The 24557-nt window shown below is 55.6% G+C and overlaps 1 protein-coding gene across 1 annotated transcript; it reads left to right on the forward strand.

Moving 5' to 3' along the window:
• Window positions 1-20781: 20781 nt before the first annotated feature.
• On the forward strand, window positions 20782-22997 carry FZD9 (frizzled class receptor 9). Its single transcript, XM_007187014.2, has one exon. The coding sequence runs from the start codon at window positions 20993-20995 to the stop codon at window positions 22763-22765; it is 1773 nt and encodes a 590-aa protein (XP_007187076.2). The 5' UTR covers window positions 20782-20992; the 3' UTR covers window positions 22766-22997.
• The last annotated feature ends 1560 nt before the right edge of the window (window positions 22998-24557 follow it).

The following is a 24557-nucleotide window of genomic DNA, read 5'->3' on the forward strand; positions in this document are numbered from 1 at the left end:
TTTTTATCTCTGTTCTTCAGACTGCGTAATCTCTAATCTATCTTCAAGTTCACTAATTCTTCTTACAGAGCAAATCTACTGTTGTGCTTCTCTACTGAATTTTTCATTTTAGGTACGGTACTTTTCAACTTCGGAATTTCCATTTAGTTCTTTTTATAATTTCTGTCTCTTTATTGATATTCTCTATTTGATGCAGCTTTCCCATCGTAGCTTCCTTTACGTCTTTTATCATGGTTTCCTTTAGTTCTCTGAACATATTTATAATGGCTACTTTGAAGTTTTGTCTCTTAAATCCAACATCTGGTCATTCTCATAGGCAGTTTCCATTACTTGCCTTTTTCCTGTGTATGAGTCATACTTTCCCATTTCTTGGATGTCTCATATTTTTTGTTGGAAACTGGACATTTTAGATAATATATTGTAGCAACTCAGTATGGTGCCCCTCCCCTGGGGCATTGTTGTTACCTGCTTATTTATTGGTTTAGTGACTTGGTGGATTATTGAGTAAAGTCTATTCTACCCTCTCCCCTTAATGTGTAGCCTGTTGACGTCGCCTCTCGGAGAGCGCAGGCTTGGTGGTTGTGGCCACAGTCACCCTGGAATGACAGTGGTTTTGGCAGGGCTCTCTTTGACTCTCTCTTTCCCTGACCAAACACATCTGTTAAGCGCCACTAATTGCTAGTTAGTTGCACCACTGTTTCCATCACCGCCCTGTGGCATATATTGTTCCCAGACTAATCCAATCAAATCTGGACTCCTTTGAAGGGATAGTTCCTGAGGTCAGTGTTTGAGATTTGTTTCGACCCCAGAAGGGCTCGTTACAGTTGTCTCTTTCCCTGGTTCTCTCTGACAAACTAACTAGCCTACATCTCCAATGACTCTACCAATCTCCTCCCAACTGCCTTCCGCCACAGCCTCCAGTGTTTCTGAGGGCACCTCTGGGCTTGAACTTCTCCACACTTTGTTGCAAATGAAGTGGATTCCTTTGAGAAGAGATTGGGCGCTCTCTGTTCTCCAACCTGCCTCTCCCTCTGGGCAGAATCCCTGTGCCATGACTCTGGAGCTGGGACAAGGGACAAGGGTGTGCTTCTCTCTGAATAGCACCCCTGCTTTAGGAGCTGAGCGCTCAGTGGAGGAGAAAGGCTATAGCCTCAGGCCTTGTTGGCTTGCCTCTCGCAGGATGGAACCTCTTCCTAGAAAGCCAGGGCAAAGGGATTGGGGCCCAATGTTCTGAGTGGTACCACGCCCCTGGTAGAGTGGGTGCTGGGCAGAAGAGGGAGCCCCCATTTCTCGGCAACACTTGCCCAGAACAATGCCTCAGCAGCAAGCACCTCGGGGCAGGCTGACAAATGCTGATTTCCTGCCTGTTCTGGGAAGATGACCCCTGCCTTGGAGCTGAAGGGAAGGGACCTCTGTGTGCTGGGCTGCAGCAGCCTAGAGGGGAATTTCCATCCTGCTGAGCTGGGGGTGGGGATGGGGCAGGATCTTGTTCAAATACCACGGACTCTGTTCTTAGCAAGTTTTAGTAGAGTTTCTTGTATGTTTCTTCATTTGTTCTAAGCCTTCAGGACCATTTCCAAAGGGTGCCTGAGTGCTGTGACGAGCAAAGGCCTCCTCCCACCCACAGTGGTCCGGTAGCACGAGGGAGACGTATTCCTTTACTGTTTTAAGCCACTGAGCGCAGGGAGTTTTTGTTACCACAGCAGATCTAGCTTAGTGGTTCTCAAGTTTGGGCATGCGCTAGAATCCCCCAGAGGGCTTGTTAAAATACCGAGTGCTGGGCCTCACACCCTGAGTTTCTGGTTCAGCAAATCTGGGTTGGTGCCAGAGAATTCACATGTCTAATAAGTTCCCAGGTAAAGGTGAAGCTGCTGATGCGGGGACCATACTTTGAGAACTACTGCTCCAGCCATCCTTTCTGATATCTGGGGATAAATAATAGCACAGTAGTGTTTACCTTGCTACAGAGTTGGTAAGGATCATTGCATTAACATCCGTAAAGCATTTAGAATAGTGTCTGGCATCCAAACAGCCTTAGCATTATTATTAATATATCCCAAGGTTTTTTTTCGATATAAGGATATTCTCAGGTGTTAAAAATTTTAATACTATTTGGCCTTTTACTGGAATAACCCAGATGACTAGACTTTCCAGCATTTTCAGCTGTCTCTTTTTATTACTTCTTGATCCGCTTATAGCTGAGACCAATTGCTGAGGAAAGATAGTCATCCAGGCTGGATTGTTAACTAGGCCCCATAATCTTGCCTGCTTTTCTAAATCGGTGTGCCGGCCCCTGCAGATCTGAAGGCAGCTCTGTTCCTCTCCCGGCACAAAGGTGCTGGGCTTTGTGGCTGCACTTACCCTCTGTTCCCATCAGGGCTAGACTAGGGGTGGGCCAGTAGCACCCACTACAAGACCCCAAACTAAACCAAGTCAGGAAGGAGGGGAGGTCAGTGTTTCTGCTGCTTCTTCCACGCCCCTTTCCAGTTGCATAAGGAATCAGGAGGTTATCTGTTGTCTAGGAGGCTGTGGCCCAAGAGGAAAAGGCAAGGGCAGGTACCTTTGAACTCATAAGAGGGAAAGAATGCTGGGGCTGCCATAGGACAAATTATGATACTTCATACTTTGATGCATAATGTCTTGCCATAATCCTCCCAATGTTCCCTGTGAGGACCTCGGGTCAGGCGCTGGCAGTGACAGCAGCCAACAGCCTGTGCCGTGTGCCATTAGCTCATTTAATCCTCCCAAGAGCAAAGCAGGTATCATTATTACCCTCACTTTACAGAAGGGGAAGCTACAGCACAGAGCGGCTGAGTATTTTGTCCAGGGTCATACAGCTAGTTGAGAGTCAGAGCCAGAATTTGAACCCGGGTGCTTCTAGAGTTTCCGCTCTTAACCCTGTTGCTGTGGCACTGTGATACTCCCTGGGATGTAAGTGCCATGTGGACAGGATCTTGGCCTGTCGTGCCTCCTGCTGTACCCCAGCCCTGGAAGTGTGCCTTCCCCGTAAGAGGTGCTCCATCAACACTGGTAGAGTGAATGAGAGAATTCCCGATTTGGAGCTGGTCAGTGGAGACTGTCTGATGGATATGCGCTCATCAAGCATTTGTTGCACGGCGAGGCTCAGAGAAGAGGAACTCCTCCGAGGTCTCCTAGGGCGCCTTGTGGCCGGAACCACTGCCCTGGTCTAATTAGACGAATTAAGTGCCTGCAGTCTCTGCCAGAGTGAGAGCCTTTCCCCTCAGCCCCCAGGGCATGGCCAGGTCCTGCTGGGCAGAGGCTGCTGCCCAGGAAGAAGGGCGGGGCTCCAGGGAGGCAGGGCCCAGTGAGGGTGGGGGGAGGGTACCCGGCCACCACCCTGGTCTGGTCGAGGCCAGTCGCCCACATCTTGGACATCACAGGAGAGAGACGCTGAAGGTAGCTCTGTGGCAATACTGAGCTTGGACACAGGAAAGAATTTGGGGTTTTCCCCTGTGACCTAGACCATGGGCTGTGGTGAGAGAGACCCCAGTTCAAATCTCAGCTTCTGCTTCCTCCTGTGTGAAAACAGTGGTAATAACCTGCGGGGAAGGTTCTTTGTGCAAGTTGATGGACATGATCACAAACAGCACTCGGCAGGTCCTTCCCCCATCTGGCTCCTCCCAGACCTGAGCCCAGGCCTCAGCCCTGAGAAGGCAGCCTTTCCCGACCCCCAGCCCAGCGGGAGTGGATTTCCCAGAGAGAGGCTGGGAGGCTGGGAGGGTGTGATCATGCCTCAGATAGGTCACTTTTGCGGGAAAACTGGCTTGCCGAGACGACGCAGGAGCGGTGGGGGGGGCAGCGGGGAGAGGGCCCCGCCCCGTGTCGTGCCTCCCAACCCCCAGGGCTCCAGTCTAGTGGTGGGGGGCGCATCAGAGCGGGCCGGCCTGGGCTTAAGGCAGGGGCAGTGGGCCTCAGAACTGCGGGGTCTTGTTTAAAAATGCAGTGTCCCCGCCCCCCCCAACACACACACAGAGTCCATGCCCGGGAGCCTCCACCGTAAGGAGCTCCACCAATTGCTCTGATGCAGACCTCAGACTGCCCCTTGCGGTGCACTGGCTGAGGGGTCTCCCCCGACGTCCAGCCCTGCTTCAGGGTTGCCCTGAGTCCCTCCTTCCCCTTCTGCCTGTTTCATCTGGTGTCAGGTAGTGGAAGGCCTCATGGTGATCTCGGATGCTTATTTGGGGTCTTCAGCCTAAGTCCCCCGCCCCCTGGCCCCAAGCCTTATTCCTCACCCACTGCTGGGCTGTGACCCTTTCCCCACCTTGACCTGGCCGAGGACGTGTGCTGTCCCCTCTGTGGCTAGCCTGAGTCAGCAGTCTTGGCCTGGTGGACAGAGCTTCAGGGGGCCTACCGAGCAAACCCTCCATCTGGGGCATCCCCTCTGTGGAGATGAGGGGCCAGCGGCAAGCCTGGTGCCCGGTGGGGAGGAGGAGGTGGAAACTTGTCCCAATGACCAGAGGGCGGAGGGCTTGGCCGGACCAGCTCTGTTCCATGCACAAGCATGTGCAGGATGCCGTGGGGCTATTTTTACTCCTGTCAAGGAGACAGTGTGATTTATGGAAAGCCTGGTCCCCTTCAGGGCTGTGTTATAAATACACCTGGCCCCATGCTCTCGTTCACTTGGAGGGGAAACTCAGGCCCCGTCCTCTCTCCTGCCTCCCTCCCTGCCTCACTGGGCCGTGTCCATACGTGGCCTTCTTGGGGGCGTCCTTCCCCTATGCAGCTGTCCCCCTGTGGTGGCCCAGCTCTCCTCAGTCACCAGGGCCTCAGTGTGAGTGAGTTTTTCAGATGCTTTTAGGAGTGATGGTTATCTGTGAACTGCCTTTGATGAAGGGAAGACGAGAGAGGCTTCAAATCTGGGGATCACACTTCCTTCAAGGGCCGGATATAGGTAATAGGAAGGGGCAAGGGGCACAGGTAGGAGGCTTAAGAAAAACTCTGCCTCTCTCCCAAGATGTACCCATCTGCCCAGAGTCCCCTCCTGGAAGGTGGCAGGCCAGCTGGAGAGGGGCCTCTCTGGGCCCAGGACTGGTCCCTGCCCACCCCCTTCCTTCAGCTGCAGAAGGGCAGACAGCCCTGGCGTGGGAAACGGGGGCTGGGTTGGTCTACTTACCAGCTGTGTGGTCTTCCGCAAGTCCTTTAACTTCTCTGACCCTCAAGTTTTTCTTCTGGAAATGGACGCAAAGATGCCTGCCTTCTGGTTTGATGTGTGTGAAATGCAGGCCAGGCTGGGCTGACAAGGGAGATATTCAGGCAGGCAGCCCAGCCCGTGTCCAACATCATCCCCTTCCTCTGAGGAATCCTGGTCCCTCATCTGCAGGGGCACAAGGGCAACACTGATCAGAGAACCCCCCTCCTCTGTCCTGCCTGGAGGAGGGGGAAGAGGTAGGGCTGCTTCTCCCTGAGCCCCTGGGGCTCAGTTCCTTCACTCTTGGGAGGCAGGGATCATTCAGTGCAACATCCAGTCCAGACAAGTGGATGTTCAAACCTGGCCAGGATTGGTCCTCTTGTAGAGGCTAAGAGCTATAAGGGGCCTCAGAGTTCATCTAACAGTACCAGTCAGATGTCAGATATTGCCCCAATAATGCTGCGGAACAAACCACTCAAGTGTTTACTCGCTTATGCTTCTGCCGGGCAGCTGGGCTTGGCTGTAAGCCCGATTGGGTCCTGCATTCTCCATGGATCTCTCACCCTTCTAGGACCGGTGGGCTGCCCAGGGCATGTGCTTCCTAGGGCTAAGACAGGAAGCCCAGGGGGGCAAGCACTTCTCAAACCTCCTGTTCACCTCGTGTCTGCCTATCTCGCATTGGCCAAATCAAGTCACGTGGCCAAGCCCAACCTAAATGGGGTGGGGACACACTGCTCCCCTGGAGGGGCGTCAGAGGGGAGGGAGTGCCTACTGCTGACTGATACTCTAATGAGCTGACTTTCCAGCTCTGCACTGCATGACGATCAGGGGTTTCTGGACGTACTTTGGGGCAGGGAGAGGGAGAAGGAGCAGCTTGGGCGCAGCATCTCCCACCCGGCTCCATCCGGAGCCGTGAAGAGCCTTGCAGGTGGGGAGTGGGGGGAGACGCTTAGTTATTCATGTGCTTCATTCACTCTTGTGCATTTCTGAGTCACGTCCTTTGGTCAGCCTTGGGGAGGCCAGGATTTGTTACAGAGACAAAGAGAAAGACGGAACACAGGGGCCCCTCTGACGTTCAAACATACAATCTTGCCATCTTGAAAATGAGTGAACTTAACGCCAATGTCTCCCACTGTAACTTACCAAGGTCCAGGCTTGGTGAACCATTCGTTTTCCGTAGAGATTATCATGAGGAAAATGGTCCCATCGAGAAGAAGGGGAGGGATCTTCCACTTCCTGGACCCTGGGAGTCATGGGAGAGGAAGTGACGGGATTAGGTGTCCCGGTTTGGCGGTCCCCACCTGGGCTTCTGCCTGGAGGGGCAGTTGCGAGGGATAAACGGAGAGGGGCGCCACGGGCAGGGCTGTCTTGTGCTGCCACCCGTGGGGACTCAGCCACGTCAAAGCAGACACGGTGGCCGGCGTGGTCGGGCCGGGGAAGCCCGGGACGCAGAGCTCTCCGAGGCCTTCACGTGGGTCCTACAGGAGAAGCCCCTGGGTTAAAAGCCAGCGGGTCAGCCGCAGGGACAGCTCACAGGCACCAGCAGGCGCCAGCCCAAGTCGTGGGCAAGCAGGAAGCTGGACCCTTCGCCCTTTCCCCGTATCCAGGCCACCCTCTTTGTTACCCTCTTTGTTACAGAGAAGAGGCGTGTGGAAAGTGTGGCTCTCGGAGAGACAGGGTTTGTTCTAATCTATGAGAGACTAAGAGCCACTTAAATGGGCTTCACAGAGCAGACATACAGGATTCCTGCCCAGCCTCCAGCCCCCTGCCCATCACCGTAATGCAGCCCCACAGAGTAATCCTGCTGGCATCAGCCTCCCCCGACATGAGTCTGAGCAGCCTTCACTCTCTTGCTTAACACGTGTGCCCATCCCCTTGCCCACAGGGCTGAGACCCACTCCGGGCAGCCCTCCAGGCTGGCAGCCCCTCCTGAGCCCTTGCTGCAGCTGGTGGCGTACTTCCTTCCCCAGGTCAGCCCTTCGAGGTGGCACAGCTGGGACGGGAGCCCAGGGAAGTGCCGTCCACCCCAGAGCCCTTTCCGCCGTCAGCTGCTGTCTCCCCTGCCCGGGCATCCCTGCCGGGGGTCCCTGGCTCCTGGGCTTCCTCTCTGGGGGCAGCCCCTGGCTGAGGGCGGGCACTGGAGGCACGGAGCTGCCCAAACCCTCCGGGGTCCTGCGCCCCCGGGGGTCAGCAAACTCAGTGGGTGGGGCCTCGGCCTCCCCGTCCCACGCTCGCGGCTCCACGCCACCTGTGGCCATGGGGCTGGGGTGCGGGGAGCAGTACCCCGGTACCCTGCTTTCTGCCCCCGGCCCCAGCTTCTCCGTATCTGTTTATTTACCTTGGAAAAGGCCCTGTGGCCCAGGCAGGAAACGGGCCAATTCCAGGAGGCTCGGCCGCGCTGGGGAACAAGGAGCCACATTGTGCTCCGTGCCTGGCCACTCCCCACCCTGCGCCTGCGAAGAGCCCGGAGAGGGGGACCAGCTGGGGGCCTGGCAGGAAGGAGGCGTGGGGGCTGAGGGCTGCCAGCGCGCCAAGCCCGCCGGCCCGTGAAAGGGCTTCTGTGCAGGGGTGGGACGGGGGGCTGCCGAGTCCCCACCCCGCCAGTGAGCGGATGAGGCGGGGATGCTGGGCGGCGGCCCCTCGTCACGGCCTAGGGCCCACCCGGCACCGACCTGCCGGCCACCGACCTGCCAGCCCAGGGCAGAGGGAAGAGACCCGGAACCGGCTGGCCCTGGTGCCCCTGGCTTCTCTTGGGCAGACGCCACCCCTCAGTGGAGGGACGTCCTGCCCTCAGCCTCCCCTCCCCTGTCCCAACTCCTGCCAGGCAGCTGGTCCGACCTCAGGCCTCCCTGCCCGGCAGAAGCTGGAGGCGGGAGAGTCCTGCGGTCAGAGCCTGGCCCTGGCTGACGAGGCCCAGGCTGGCACGTGGCTTGATGTCGTCATGGGGGCACTTGGGAGGGCTGACCCCTCCCCAACCCTACACTCTTCCTCACTGACCAGCTGGTGTCCGTACGGGCTGATCTTCCATCCATCCATCCATCCGTTCATTCATTCAACACGGGGCTCCCTTCCTCTCTCTTCCTATCGCCCTAACTTGCAGTGACAGTGTCCTCCAAGCCCCCTTCCCCGGTTCCCAGCGTGCTGTTTGAGAAATGTAGATCTGATTACGTCACTCCTGTCTCTCAAGGTCTTCAGGACTTCCTACTTGTTTCTGGGCAAAGAGGTTCACTTAGGCCCTTTGAGCTCAGCCCCACCTGCCCCTCAGGCCCGGGGGGGGCGAGGGGGGCAGACGGGACGGGACTTGAGGGGGTCAGAGGTGAGATGGATTTCTCCCACCCAGCATTGGGCGTGCGGGGAGGGGCTCTGGGTGGGCATGTCCTTCCAGTTGGAAGGGAGTCCGAGGGACCTCAGAATGGGGATGAAGACCTGGGACAAGAAATGTACACGGCTGTCACCAGGCCAATGCCTCGGCATCCTTCTAGGACAGCCCCTCCCAGCTGAATTGCCACCTCCCACCCCCACTCAAGGCATCACTCTCTGCCCCCAGCCCTGCTGTCCTCGCAGCCGACATCACTCCATGTATGTGTTCATCTCCAGATGGGCAGGCTCGATGTTGTAAAGATGTCAGTTCCCCCCAAAGTAATCTATAAACTTCCATAAATCAATCTCTAAATTATTAGAGATTATTTTATTATTTATTATTTATTAATTAATTTATTAATTAATTTATTATTTATTATTAATTATTATTAATTATTTCTGGGACTAGATGACAGAGTTCATCTAGAAGAGAAAATGAGGAGAAAGAGCCAAGACAATCATCAAAATAAAGAACAAAGGCAGGGAGCCTGCCCTTCCCCGTAGAAAAGTAAACTGCACGTTTACAATAATGAGAAAGAGTGTTTCCTGCACATTTACTGCTGTTACAGCCAACGCTGTCGTGCTCTTCTTACCTGTGTCAGGCGCTGTCAGCAACAGCTTCCCCTGTATTGACCCCTGTGATCCTCGCATTCATCCCGTGGTACAGCTAAGGAAACTAGCTCTAGGCCAGCCTGCTCTGCCCCAGGCCCTGTTCTAAGCACTTTGCATCCAGGATGTCATTCAATTCTCACAGCACCCCCTGAGGTAGGTATCATACCTCCAGCTATGATATATTAATGCTATAGAGAAGATGGCCCATTGAGCTTCAGATGGGCCCAAGACCCATCAGGTGAAAAAAAGTTACAGAATGACACATGTATCATTTAAGGGAAACACAAGAAAACTCCTAACCTGTATACACTTGTGTATAGGGATGTAAGTGCATAGAAAAGTGTCTGGAAGGAAATGAAATGAAACACACGTCATTACCTCTGCAGAGGGGAGAAGGGTGGGGACATTCCCTCTTTGCCTCATGTATTTCATGGGCCTTTTCCTTCCTAAATAGTAAAATACAGGGCTTCCCTGGTGGCGCAATGGTTGAGAGTCCGCCTGCCAATGCAGGGGACACAGGTTCGAGCCCTGGTCTGGGAAGATCCCACATGCCACAGAGCAACTAGGCCCATGCGCCACAACTGCTGAGCCTGCGCTCTAGAGCCCGCGAGCCACAACTACTGAAGCCCGTGCACCTAGAGCCCGTGCTCCACAGCAAAGAGAAGCCACTGCAACGAGAAACCCGTGCACCGCAGCAAAGAGTAGCCCCCGCTCGCCGCAACTGGAGAAAGCCCGCGCGCAGCAACGAAGACCCAATGCAGGCAAAAGTTAATTTAAAAAAAATTTTATAATAAAACAAGAACAGGGGCTTCCCTGGTGGTGCAGTGGTTGAGAATCTGCCTGCTAATGCAGGGGACATGGGTTCGAGCCCTGGTCTGGGAAGATCCCACATGCCGCGGAGCAACTACGCCCGTGAGCCACAATTACTGAGCCTGCGCGTCTGGAGCCTGTGCTCCGCAACAAGAGAGGCCGCGATAGTGAGAGGCCTGCGCACCGCGATGAGGAGTGGCCCCCGCTTGCCGCAACTAGAGAAAGCCCTTGCACAGAAACGAAGACCCAACACAGCCATAAATAAATAAATAAATAAATAAAATTAAAAAAAAAAAAAAAGCAAGAACAGGATGATGTAAAAAAGGAGAAAATAGAGAACAAGAAAGGGCTCTTGCAAATTAAAAACATGATGGTTAAAAGTAAAAAGGAGCAGGAAAAGGAGAAATAATAATACAAGGTTGGAAGATAAAAATGAGGAAATTTCCCAGGAAGCCACTGAAAAGATAAAACAGTAGATAGACAGCAAAGAGTATCAGAGATCAATCCAGGAGGTCCAACATCCACCTAATAGGCCTTATGCATCAGGCTCAGAGGGCACCACGCCAGGCCCACAGCACTTCTAGGGGCCCACCGAAAGGCTTTCTCTTAAAAGCAGGAAAAAATAAATCAATTTTAGGTCAAAAAGTGTTTTCATAGATAATATATTCATCTTTATACTAGTGTAGCCATAAAATACAGTTTTTAAAATTTTATTTTAATGGTGGAAGGGACCCAGGAAAGCAAAAGTGCCTAAAGACCATGAAAATGAAAATGTGGCCCCAGGCTTCAAGTGACAGTTTGAGACAACAGTTCACCCCAGAGTCCCCGAGAATTGAGTGGAGGATGTGTGTCTGAGGGAGGGAGTGAGAGCAGGCTGGGGTGGGGACCGACAGTGACTGTGACACCCGTTTGAGTGCAGAGCCCCAGCCCACGCTGTGCAGATCACCCAACCCTCCCAGCAGCCCTGGGACGCGGGCACCGCTGGAGTGTTCCCTTAACTGCCGGGAAAAGCGCAGCCCAGAGAGGTTGGGCAGATTAGCTAAGATGACAGCTATGGGGTATGATTTGAATCCAGGCCGCTGGATCCAGAAACCACGTCATGGCCTCCCATGGCCTGAATACCTCAAAAATATACTTGAGGTAGTCCCTGTGTGGGCGCCTGCAGAAATGTTAACACAAGCAGCAGAAAAAGACCTGTGGGCAGGGGGCTGGGGAAGGGGGGGTGCTTCTGTCCTTCACGTGGAATAACTCCCCCTGGCCTCTCCCCACCTCACACCTAGGAAAAGCCAGGACTGGGGTGAGGACCAGGAGAAGCCAAGATGGATAGGGACACGCTCCCTGCCCATGGGAGTTTCTGGAGCAGCCCCCTGCAGAGAGACCAGCGGGTCTCTCAGACCCGCTGGCCAGGCCAGGGGAGCAAGTGGACCCGTCCGGTGGGATGACCTCTGAGCGAAGTGAGGAGGCAGGCCGCAGGCCTAGTGTCCGGAGGCCTGGGGTCCAGCTCTACCTTGCAGCCTCCCAAGGTTCAGTTTCTTCATCTGTAAAATGGGGGCAAGCAAGGTCATGGGTGTGAAAGGGCCTCGCCGGGCACAGGGACTGTTGGACGAAAGGAAGGGGAGGCAGGCTGTGTGGTGGAGAGCTGGAAGGCCCTCCCTGGGCTGGGGGCAATGTCCACACCTTTTCCTCCACACCTCCACCCCTGCCTGAGGGACCACAGGGTCTGGAGTGGTTAAAGGTCACGGCCTCGCTGGGCTCCGCCCTCGCACCTTGAGAGGCAATGTGGCCTGAAGCCAGGGCCTGCGCTGGCTGCTGAGAGGGTTTGTGGGGGCAGAAGAAGCGTTCCAGAACACGCTAGGGACAGCCATCCCGGAGCCTCCCCCGGCAGAGGCGGGGCACAGTGATGAACTGAGGCCCGCTTGTCCTGGAGGCAGGTGACTTTCCTTGGGAGGAGCCACAGGGGGACCCCCAGCCAGCCAGCAGCCTCAGACAGGGTGGGGGTCCCAGACCTACCAGGCCCCCCTCTCCAGGGGCAGAATGAGGCCCACAGCTGCTGGGAGAGCCTGGGCTCCATCCGAGGCCCCTGGCTGGGCCGGGCGGGGTGGTGAGGGCCAGGCTAGGGCCTCTTTCCTCCGAGCTCGGCCGCTGAGGTTATTTTTTTCCCCTCGTTTGCTGCTGAATTTCCCTTCGAGTTGGACAAATAAGCAGCAGGTTCCAACGTCAACGGAACAGGAGCCCAAGCGGCCGCACAAAAGCAGCTTTCAGCAGCGTCAGGCACCTCTGGCCCATCCTGGCCGCAGGGTGGCCACAGCGCCCCGGCAGGGCTGTGGGGGGGCACGCAGACGCCACACCCCTTCCCAGCAGCTCCCCCCCACCCCCACCCCGCAGCCTCCGCCTCAAATGCCCTCCCTCCCTCTCCAGGACTCACACGCTTGTCACCTCTTCTGGTCCCCGCCCACCCCCAGCAGAGCCCACGCTTGTCCTTCGACCCTGACAGCACTCCGCACAGACCGTGTAAAACCCTCCCTCCCTTAAAACCTTCCGATGCACGGCTCCCCATGGCTGGAGGGTCCAGCCCGGCTTTCCAGCATCCGCTGCTGTGGGCTCCAGGAGGCTGCTTCTGTTTTCTCTCCAAAGCTTCTGCGAAGGCTGTTCCCTCTGTCTAGAACATCCCCTGTCTCCTGCCTGGCTCCCACTGGGCTAAGCAACCCTGTTCAAGTATCACTCCCTCTGATGCCCGCCCCAGCTTCTCTCTCGTCACAGACATCAGCTGCCCCCAGAGTGGTCCCGATTCATCACCTGACCATGAGCAAACAGAGGGCAGGTTCATCTCGTGTGCACAGCGCCTGCCCGGCTGCGCTGTGTGCTCTGGGGGCACAGAGGAGGCGCCCGTGCTGTGTGCTCTGGGGACACAGAGGAGGCGCCCGGTTAGCGTTTGCAGCTCCACATCCCCGTAACGCCACACTCACCTTGCACGTACCTGAACTAGATGCACACTAACCTGTAGCGACAGCAGTTCAGGGGCGGCCTGGGGAAGGGACGGAGGGAACAAAAAAGCTTCGGGTGGTGAAGAATATGATGTTTTAAATTATATTTTAATTTAATTTTTTTTACTGAAGTAGAGTTGATTTATACAGCGTTTTGCCAATCTCTGCTGTACAAAGCAAAGCTGAGCAAAGTGACTCAGTTATACACATAAAGACATTCTTGTTTATAATATTCTTTTCCATTATGGTTTATCACAGGATACTGAATACAGTTCCCTGTATTCCCTGTGCTATAGAGTGGGGCCTTGTTGTTTATCCATCCTACGTATAATACTTTAGATCTGCTAATCCCCCCTCCGCCCCGCCCGCACTCCCAGAACTCCCCTCCCCCACCCCCCTCCCCCTTGGCAACCACAAGTCTGTTCTCTGTCTGTGAGTCTGTTTCTGTTTCGTAGATAGGTTCATTTGTCCCATATTTTAGATTCCACATACAAGTGATAAAGAATATGATGGGTTTTTAAAATCTCGATGCTATCACTTGCCTGAAGCGAGTTTCTTCCATTCTTTCTAAGCCTGTTTCCTCATCTAGCATTTAGGGTAATAACCACCTCATGAGGGTGTTATGAGGATTAAATGAGATGTGAATTAATACTTAATAAATGGTAGTTTTATTAAGCTCATTTCACACTGTATTGACCATATATTAATACATATACCACTTATTAACATTTTAATGTACTACTTTTCAGTAAGAGAGTTGCATTTTAACTAGAGGATATTCATTATCTGGATCAATTGTGGTGATGATTTCCCAAGTATATCCTTATGTCAAAATGCATTGAATTGTACACTTTAAATATGTGCAAGCTAATTGCACATCAGTAGTGTACCTCAATAATGCTGTAAAAAAATTCAAAGACCAGTTGACCCAGCAAGTTCTCACATTCTGTGCTATGGAAATAAAAGCACAAGTACACTCAGGGGTCAGCAAACGTTTCCTGCAAAGGGCCGGATAGTAAATGTTTTCAGCTTTGCGGGCCATTTGGTCTCTATCACAACTACTCAATTTTACCAATGTGTTATAGCTGGAAAGCAACCATAGATTCTACATAAACCAATGAGCATAGCTGTGTTCCAGTAAAACTTTATTTATAAGAACAGGCAGAGGGCCAGATTTGGACTATGGGCCACAGTTTGCAGATCCTGAATCTAGGTACATCTACCTATGTCAGGATCATAACAGAAACAACCTAAATGTCTATCCATAGGGGACTGGTTGAATCGTTTATAATAAACCCACACTGTGGAAATTAGAATGACTATTAAAAAGGATGGGTTGGATCCTGTGTGTTGACCTGTAAAGACCATTCATGGTAGATTATTTTTCAAATATTTTATTGCAAAAATGTAAAAATACACAGACTATTTAAAGTTTATAGCGAACACCTGAATGCCCACCATGAGATTCTACCATTAATATTTTACTACACTTATTTTTTATCATATGTCCATCCATCTGTCCATGATAGATTCTTAGGTGAGAAAATGAGGTGTAAAATGTACAATATGACTTCCATTTTAGTAAAAGAAAGAAAAGATCAGAAAAGACTGCACTATGTGTATTTGTGTTTGTAAAGTCTAGAAAAAAGTATCAGAAGAGATGCCTGAACTCTTTTTTGTTTTTTAATTGAAGTATAGTTGATTTACAATGTAGTGTTAGTTTCAGGTGTACAACATAGTGATTTAGTTATATAGATATAGATATTCTTTTTCAGATTCTTTTCTACAATATCATAGGTTTTTACAAGATATTGAATATAGTTCCCTGTGCTATACAGTAGGTCTTTATTGTTTATCTGTTTCATACATAGTAGTATGTATATGTTAATTCCAAACTCCTAATTTATCCCACCGCCCCCCCACCACCACCCTTTCCCCTTGGGTAACCATAAATTTGTTTTCTCTGTGAGTCTGTTTCTGTTTTATAAATAAGTTTATTTGTATCATTTTTTTAGATTCCACATGTAAGTGATATCATATATTTGTCTCTCTCTGACTTACTTCACTTAGTATGATAATCTCTAGGTCCATCCATGTTGCTGCAAATGGCATTATTTCATTCTTTTTAATGGCTGAGTAGTATTCCATTGTGTATACATCTTTTTTATCCATTCCTCTGTGGGTGGACGCTTAGGTTGCCTCCATGTCTTGGCTGTTGTAAATAGTGCCACTGTGAACAACTGGGGTGCATGTGTCTTTTCAACTCAGAGTTTTCATCTTTTCCAGATATATGCCCAGAAGTGGGATTGCTGGATCATATGGTAATTCTATTGTTTAGTTTTTTAAGGAACCTACATACTGTTTCCCATAGTGGCTGCACCAGTTTACATTCCCACCAACAGAGTAGTAGGGTTTTCTTTTCTCCACACCCTCTCCAGCATTTACTATTTGTAGACTTTTTGATGATGGCCATTCTGACCAGTGTGAGGCAATACCTCATTGTAGTTTTGATTTGCGTTTCTCTAATAATTCAGGATGTTGAGCGTCTTTTCACGTGCCTGTTGACCATCTGTATGTCTTCTTTGAAGAAATGTCTGTTTAGGTCCTCCACCCATTTTTTGGTTGGGTCCTTTGGTTTTTTTTTTTGATATTGAACTGTATGAGCTGTTTGTTTATTTTGGAAATTAAGCCCTGTTGGTTGCAGGAGACGCCTGAACTCCTGACGCTGATTACCTGAGGGCAAGGGTTGCAAGGGAATTAGTTTTGAAAATTTGAAAGCCCTAATAAGAAATTTTAAAAACGCTTCTTTAGTAAGAATGAACAGTCTAGTCCAGCCCTTGACATCCCAATAAAGAGACCCTGAGGGCTTCCCCGGGGGCGCCAGGTGGTAAGAATCTGCCTGCCAATGCAGGGGACACGGGTTGGACCCCTGGGCCGGGAAGATCCCACAAGCTGCAGAGCACCTAAGCCCGTGCGCCACAACTACTGAGCCTGCGCTCTAGAACCCACGAGCCACAACTACTGAGCCCGTGAGCCACCGCGTGCCACAACTACCGAGGTCCGTGCTCCTAGAGCTCGTGCTCCGCAACAAGAGAAGCCACTGCAATGAGAAGCCCGTGCACTGCAACGAAGAGTAGCCCCCACTCGCCGCAACCAGAGAAAGCCCGCGCGCAGCAATGAAGACCCAGCGCAGCCAAAAATAAATGAATAAATTTATTAAAAAAAAAAAAAAAAAAAGAGACCCTGAGTCAGAACCAGGGCTCGAGCTGCGGGGAGGTGGGCCCATTCCCTGAGCCTGCCCGGTGCGTGGGCAAGTGTGTGCACACTCGGGAATAACCAGGCCCCTGCGTGTCCTTGTGTGTGTATACACACTTAACGTGCCCCCAGACCCACATACACAGCATGCATATGTGCTGGCGCCCACTGCTGTCTGCCCAGGCTGCTGTGTCACTCCACAGCCACCCCCGCCCAGGAGCAGGCGTGTCAGTGTGATACCCCTTGAGTCCTTCATCACCCTCGGCAGCCCCTCCTGAGGGTTGTCCCAGGCACCTGGAGGAGGTGCAGTACGACCCTCCTCCTGGTTCCTGCTTACTCACACGGACACCTCTGTCCCCCAGGGTCTAATCAGTACCCCTCCCCCAACCTCAGGCCCCACTTGCATGCAGCCTCTTCCAGAAGGATCTACGGCCACCTCCTCATTATGACGTTCTTTCATTCAACAAACATTTATAGGCGCCTACTCCAGGCTAGGCACCAAGACACCCAGGAGCACGGCCCGGCCCCTGACCTCCAGAAACTCCCAGGTTTATGGGGAGACAGGCGCAGTCGTGGTGGCTGCAGGGCACAGAGGCAGGCACCAGGGCCATCGGGCAGGGGGTCATCCTGGAGGAGGCAATACCAGGGTCAAGCTGCAGAAAGGTCAGCATGTGTCCTGTGGGGTGAGTGGTGGCTGCGGTCAGGGAGGACGTGGTAAGAAGGGAAGACCGGAGCGCTGGGGTTGGGGGACACGGGTCAGGAGGGTGTTCCTTCCCACTTGTGTAGGGCAGCTCATTGGCCCACAGCCAAGGGCCCCCAGGAAGGGAGTCTTCTCCCACCCCCCGCCCTGGGAGGAGGAGTTGGGAGGGGTTCCATTCCCACCTCACCCAACTCTGGCCCTTCTGCCCAGTGAGCAGGAGTGGGGGTGGGCATTGATGGTAATCTCCCTCCTCCCGGTCCCCTCCGGTCCTCCTCCTAGTCTCCTTTTCAGTGAGTGCCTGGCGTATTGTTCCGCCTTTGTAAAGAGGCAGATCGAGTGACAAAGCAGGGTGGGTGGGCAGGCAGCCCAAGAGGCCTCTTCTCTCCCAGGCAGCATCTGCATGGGGGAGGGGCTGTTCTACACCCCCCACCTCTGGCTTCCAGGAGCAGCTGTTGTCATGGTGACAAGCCTGGCATCCCATGGCTCCTGGGGCATCCTCCCCACTGTGGCTGCCGGAGGAAGGGCCCCCGGACTCCTCTCCACCCTGGTTGGGGGCGGGGGCACAAAAAAACCTGGCTCCCTGGACAGTCCTAGCAGGGAGAAGCCTCCAGCCTTCTGTGCCTCCCAATCCGGCTGCCTGCACGGGGGCAGCTCCAGAGCCCCCGCCTCCTACAGACACTGTGATGTGGTGGGCTCAGGCCATGCACCTCTGTCATCCATGCGTCTCTGCCTCCTTGGGGCAAGATACAGAGAGAAATAAAATGTCCCCTGGGTCCTTGAGCAGCTGCTGGCATTGGGGCAGAGGGAGGAGATGGATGGAAGGCTAACAGTACATGAGTGTACAAGTGGGGGACAGTGGGTGGGCAAGGACTCTGGGCCCACAGAGCAGAGCCTCCAGCCCCATCCAGGAGAGCCGGGGGGCTACCCCTAGGAGGCTGTTGTGCCCAACAGAGCAGAAGAGAAGGGCCTTCTGGGCTGGGGAGATTGGAGGCATGGCATGGCATGGGTTTCCAAGGAGTTGGTCGTGGCCGGAAAGGAAGAGGCGGATGGGGGCTACGCCTGGAAGGGCTTCTGCTGCCATCCCCAGGAGCATGACCTTCACCCTGGGCAATGGGAAGCTGCCACTGGCATTTCGGGAACCTCCTTGACTAGGTGGTCGAAGCCAGGTCCTTTTTTCAAAGTTACCCTATTTCTGTGCTACCTCCTTGGGAAGTTCAGGAGCTGGCCGCTGCGCCTCTCACGGCTCAGGCGGGCCGAGTTTGTGTTTCTTGCAGGGCACAGGGCTGCCTGCATCTCCGTGGAGTCCCAGTCTCTCGGGTCCTCTTGGAGAGCGAGAGGCTGGGTGCTCCTCCCTTCCCTGCTCCAGCACAGCTCTAAGAGGAGGTGAGCACTAATTACAGCTGCTGCCCCGACTCCTTGCTGTGCCTCCACCACATGCCAGGCTCTACAGCAGAGCAGTGTTGGCCGAGCAGGGCCAGCTGGGCAGGTGCCCTTGCTCTGGTGGTGACAGGCAGCCTCATGCAGTAGAAGAGCCTGAATGCCATCCCTGACCCTCGTGAGGTGTGTAATCCCAGGCAAATATCTTGAGTTTTCTTTTTTTTTTTTTTAATTTTATTTATTTATTTTTGGCTGCACTGGGTCTTTGTTGCTGCGCGCGGGCTTTCTCTAGTTGCGGCGAGCGGGGGCTACTCTTCGTTGTGGTGCGCGGGCTTCTCACTGCGGTGGCTTCTCTTGTTGCAGAGCACGGGCTCTAGGCATGCGGGTTTCAGTAGTTACGGCACGTGGGCTCAGTAGTTGTGGCGCACGGGCTTAGTTGCTCTGCAGCATGTGGGATCTTCCCGGACCAGGGCTCGAACTCGTGTCCCCTGCATTGGCAGGCGGATTCTTAACCACTGTGCCACCAAGGAAGCCCCTCTTGAGTTTTCTGAGCCTCAATTTCTCATCTGTAAAATGGGCACAGAATTCCTTGCAGGGCTGTTAATGAGAGTTTAAAAAGTCACTGTGTAGGGCTTCTCTGGTGGCGCCGTGGTTAAGAATCTGCCTGCCAGTGCAGGGGACAAGGGTTCGAGCCCTGGTATGGGAAGATCCCACATGCCGCGGAGCAACTAAGCCCATGCGCCACAACTACTGAGCCTGCGCTCCAGAGCTCACGAGCCACAACTCCTGAAGCCCGTGCGCCTAGAGCCCGTGCTCTGCAACAAGAGAAGCCACCGCAATGAGAAGCCTGTGCACCGCAACGAAGAGCAGCCCCCGCTCACCACAGCTAGAGAAAGCCCGCGTGCAGCAACAAAGACCCAACTCAGCCAAAAATAAAAAAAAATAAAAAAATAAAAAGTCACTGTGTAAAATGCCTGGCCCAGGGCCCACTTGGCTCACCATGGGTCCTTGACCAGTTTCCGAGGCCCCCTGCAGTGCAGGTCACTCCCTCAGTCCTTCATCTGCTTGGCATCCCTGAGCAGCTGCTAGGGCTGGACCTATGCCGAGCGCTCACGTGGAAGCTGAGTCTGAGTCTTCCAGGTACCTCTAGGCCAAGGGGGTGAGGGCAGACGGGGGTGGGCCATGGAGGAGGGAGGCAGTGTCTCAGGGAGCTTCAGACCAGAGCAAGGCCCTTTGGGTGGCGTGCTGGATGGCACTCGGGTTTCACCCACAAAGCTACCCGGGAACCATGGTGGGAATCTGGCTGGGCAGAGGCGGGAGGGCGGAGGGGCTTTGGGACTCCAGGCGGCCCCGGGCAACCTCAGCCTCTCAGAAACACCTTCCCAACCTGAGGGTGGACGAGTGGGGTGGTGTCGGCAGCTCAGGGGTCGCAGTCTCAGACCTCACTCACTTATTGTCACCGGTCACCACGAGGCCGAGTCATATTCCTAGGACTGCCTTGATTCGTTCCATCTGTACAAAGGGAAAGGCAGTCCTCCCCGCTCCCCGCGGTTTCGCTGCTGCCCGTGGAAGCAGAGTGAGTAAGCTGGTTATCTTCCTGACAGCTATCTGGCTTAGGTGAGGAGGGTATGAAGTGAATTAAAATATTCCACAGGTGTCACTGTACGCGGTCCCCTGCTCTGCTGTCTGGGGGGCCTGGCGGGGGCGGGAAGGGGGTGGTGGACGTGGTTCAGGCAGAGAGCGGCAGGCTCTCTGGGCCGAGAGGAATTCACAGGGGAAAACCTGTACCGAGGGAGCGCAGAGGACAGGAGGGGAGGGGGCAGAGGGAGACGGGGTCCTCCAGCTCTGTGCGAAGCAGTTTTCAAGCGGTCCCGAGGCGTCAAGGGGCACCCTAGACAGCAGAACCTCCCGCGGATAGGGTGACACCTCCCCCGAGGCCCACCTGGGAAGGGGAGAAGGTACCATTCCTGGACTGCGGAGAGAGACAATGAGGTCAAGTGCGCAGTGTGACGGGTAAGTAGCACGTGAGCAACAAATGAATTGTTCATTTCTACAGGATTATCTGCCGGTTTTACAGAAAAGGAAACAGAGCGAAGAGCCCAAAGCCACATACAACTACTGAAGAAGCAGAGGCTGCACTTGAACTGTCCCAGAGTACACGGTCGAGGCGTCCCACGCGTAAAAGCCTTAGAAATCGTCCCGCCTGGGGTAAAAAGAGGTGATGCGGTACGGTGGCAGGGAAATCCTCCGGCTGACTGTCTTGTCGCGGGGAGAGGTTGGGCAGCAACCCACTCAGAAGGGGAAGAACCGAGTGTGAGCGGGCAGACGAGGTCGCTTGTACACCCCGCCCCGCCAGACTGCGCCCGGGTTGGTGCCTCCCCGCGTAGCTGCGAGACGCGGCGCCTTTAAAGCCCGGCTGGGGGCGTGCCCTGCGCGCTGATGGCACGCCCCTGGGCGTGTCCTCCCGGCGCCCCCGCCCCGAGGCTTGTAGCCGCGGCCCCGGGAGGCGGGGCACGCTCTGGCTCGGCGGCCGTTCGAGTGGCGGCGGTTCGGCAGCTCGGCGCCTCCTTTCCCTCCGGCGGCTTCCCCGCTCGCTGCCCAGGGCGCCCGGCCGCGCCCTGACACACGCGGCCAGCTCGGCTATGGCCCGCGCCCCGCGACGTGGCGGGCGGGCACGGGGGCGCCGGACGGCGCGACCAGAGTGAGGCGAGGCCGCCCTCCCGCCCTCGGCCGGGGCCGCCCGGGATGGCCGTGCCGCCGCTCCGCCGGGCGCTGCTGCTGTGGCAGCTGCTGGCGGCGGGCGGCGCGGCTCTGGAGATCGGCCGCTTCGACCCGGAGCGCGGGCGCGGGCCGGCGCCGTGCCAGGCGGTGGAGATCCCCATGTGCCGCGGCATCGGCTACAACCTGACCCGCATGCCCAACCTGCTGGGCCACACGTCGCAGGGCGAGGCGGCCGCCGAGCTGGCCGAGTTCGCGCCTCTCGTGCAGTACGGCTGCCACAGCCACCTGCGCTTCTTCCTGTGCTCGCTCTACGCGCCCATGTGCACCGACCAGGTCTCGACGCCCATCCCCGCCTGCCGGCCCATGTGCGAGCAGGCGCGCCTGCGCTGCGCGCCCATCATGGAGCAGTTCAACTTCGGCTGGCCGGACTCGCTGGACTGCGCGCGGCTGCCCACGCGCAACGACCCGCACGCGCTCTGCATGGAGGCGCCCGAGAACGCCACGGCCGGCCCCGCCGAGCCCCACAAGGGGCTGGGCATGCTGCCTGTGGCGCCGCGGCCCGCGCGGCCCCCCGGCGACGCCGCCCTAGGCGCCGCCGGCGGCACCTGCGAGAACCCCGAGAAGTTCCAGTACGTGGAGAAGAGCCGCTCGTGCGCGCCGCGCTGCGGGCCAGGCGTCGAGGTGTTCTGGTCGCGGCGCGACAAGGACTTCGCGCTCGTCTGGATGGCCGTGTGGTCGGCGCTGTGCTTCTTCTCCACCGCCTTCACCGTGCTCACCTTCTTGCTGGAACCTCACCGCTTCCAGTACCCGGAGCGCCCCATCATCTTCCTTTCCATGTGCTACAACGTCTACTCGCTAGCCTTCCTCATCCGGGCTGTGGCTGGGGCCCAGAGCGTGGCTTGCGACCAGGAGGCGGGTGCGCTCTACGTGATCCAGGAGGGCCTGGAGAACACGGGCTGCACCCTCGTCTTCCTGCTGCTCTACTACTTCGGCATGGCCAGCTCGCTGTGGTGGGTGGTGCTGACCCTCACCTGGTTCCTGGCGGCTGGCAAGAAGTGGGGCCACGAGGCCATCGAGGCCCACGGCAGCTACTTCCACATGGCGGCCTGGGGGCTGCCGGCTCTCAAGACCATCGTTATCCTGACTCTGCGCAAGGTGGCAGGGGATGAGCTGACTGGGCTCTGTTACGTGGCCAGCATGGATGCCGGGGCGCTCACGGGCTTCGTGCTGGTACCCCTCTCCTGCTACCTGGTGCTGGGCACGAGCTTCCTCCTGACCGGCTTTGTGGCCCTCTTCCACATCCGCAAGATCATGAAGACAGGGGGCACCAACACAGAGAAGCTGGAGAAGCTCATGGTCAAGATTGGAGTCTTCTCCATCCTCTACACTGTGCCCGCCACCTGCGTCATTGTGTGCTACGTCTATGAACGCCTCAACATGGACTTCTGGCGCTTGCGGGCCACAGAGCAGCCCTGCTCGGCAGCCACCACGCCCGGCGGCTGGAGGGACTGCTCGCTGCAAGGGGGCTCAGTGCCCACCGTGGCTGTCTTTATGCTCAAAATCTTCATGTCGCTGGTGGTGGGCATCACCAGCGGCGTCTGGGTATGGAGCTCCAAGACTTTCCAGACCTGGCAGAGCCTGTGCCACCGCAAGATGGCAGGTGGCCGGGCGCGGGCAAAGACCTGCCGGGCCCCCGGGGGCTATGGCCGTGGCACCCACTGCCACTATAAGGCCCCTACCGTGGTCTTGCACATGACTAAGACGGATCCTTCTCTGGAGAACCCCACACACCTCTAGGGACACAGGCCTGCGTGGGGCGGCTGTTGCCCCCTCCTAGCCCCCCTCCGGAGGAGACAGCTGACTAGCAGCTGCCCAGCTGTCAAGGTCAGGCAAGTGAGTGCGAGGGGCCGAGGACCAGGGCGGGGAGACTCTCCTTCAACCCTCACGTGTCAGGACCCAGTGAGGCTCACTCCCCTGTCACCTAGTGCAAGGAGGTGGGCCTGGCTGAGTCCCCCGCAGGGCCCTGGGGGTGGGGGCATGTGGAGAGGGGGAGGGGTAGAAGGGGGTGTGGTCCAGCAGAGTTTATTTAATGATGTAATTTATTGTTGAGTTTCTCTGGAAGCTGTGACTAGAATAAACCCCCGTGTGGCACCGCTGAGTCTTCTGTGGACTGGGAAGGGGGAAGGTAGGAGAGTGAGGGCCCTGCAGGAGTCTCCCTTGAGAGCAGAGCTGGTGGTGAGTTCTGGGCTCATCCCCTGACCCCGTTTTCTGGCTCTCCATCAATGGGGAGGACATCGTGCTGTGAAACAGCTGTGTTTTACAGGAGTCCCAGATTCTTCTCCTCTTTGCTCCTTTTGGCAACCTGCTTGCCTCTCTGAGCCCTGGGTTCCTGCTTCCCAAAGTGAGACTGGGATGCCTGCTGGGATACTCAGGGAATCCCCTGGGATGACACTGTCCCCGCCCTCTGGCCGGGGGGAGTCTAGCCTGTTTGGGGGCTGTGGGTAAGACTCTGCTTTCCTCATTTTGTATAAAAAATGAGGGCATCAGCCTATCTCAAAGTTTTCCTTGGAGGCTCAGGATCTGTTCCCACTGTCTTTCTGGCCCATCCTGCTGTCCCCTCTCTGGGGCCTGAGGGCCAAGGCCCAGCTGACTGTCCTCATTGCCTCTGAAGATTGCTGATGTGACGTGGCCACTTCACTCCTTGGGGCCCTAGTCAGGGCACACCACCCTCTCGTCCCTCTGGGTGGAGATGGGGCTGGACTGTTATATGGGCATCTTGGTAGCAGACACAGGCATAGAGACAGCCCTTGAAGATAGTGGAGATTGGGTCCCTAGCTCCTAAAGGGCTGCGGAAAGGTTTGAGGTGTGAGCACAGCAGTGAGAAACGGGGCAGGTGCTGGGGCGTGCACATGGCTCCCCTGAGGCAGCTCCCACGTTCGTGTGCCGGGATAGGAAAAGGTACTGCGCCTGTGTGCCAGGGAGGCCCTGGGGCTGCCAGGACCTGCGCCACCTCCGTGTGTGGCCGTCCCGGAGACCCTGTCAGTGTGGAGTCAGACCTCAGCGTCCTATGTTAGCCTCTGCTTTGGCCACTGTGACTCCAGCCAGGTGAGGGTCTTGGTTCCTGTCCCTGGGTGCATGACACGTTCAGTGTCACTGTCAGGAGGCCCCAGGGTCCAGCCCCACTGCCAGCCAAGGGGAGGCCCAAGGTCAACTGCTTCATATCACAGTAGGGCTGAGCCCCCAAACCCAGCACCTCTCCAGCCAGAGCCCTTTACCCTGCACCAACCACCAATCTCACAGCAACAAGAAACCAAATGGAGATCAAACAGGTGGCATCAGCTCCCTCAGGAGGTGAGGGGGGAGAGGGCTGTCCCTCACAAGGAACAGTACTGACCCCTAAGGGAATTTCGCAGCCCTCACACCTTTGATGCTGGCAGGTGGAATGCGCCCCCCGCCCCCCCCAATCTAAATCCTTCCCTTCTCATAGACACAGGCTAAGTCCTCGTGCCTTCTCTGACCAGTGAAACCAAGTGACCCTAACATGTGGCAACTCGCCGGGGGAGGGTCCCTGAGAAACAGAATGAGCTTA

Source organism: Balaenoptera acutorostrata, chromosome 15 (genome assembly GCF_949987535.1).
Source record: "Balaenoptera acutorostrata chromosome 15, mBalAcu1.1, whole genome shotgun sequence".
Taxonomy (NCBI): domain Eukaryota; kingdom Metazoa; phylum Chordata; class Mammalia; order Artiodactyla; family Balaenopteridae; genus Balaenoptera; species Balaenoptera acutorostrata.

Bases quoted from the DNA above. Each gene is read 5' to 3' on its own strand.
- FZD9 (XM_007187014.2), top strand. From the start codon at position 20,993: ATGGCCGTGCCGCCGCTCCGCCGGGCGCTGCTGCTGTGGCAGCTGCTG.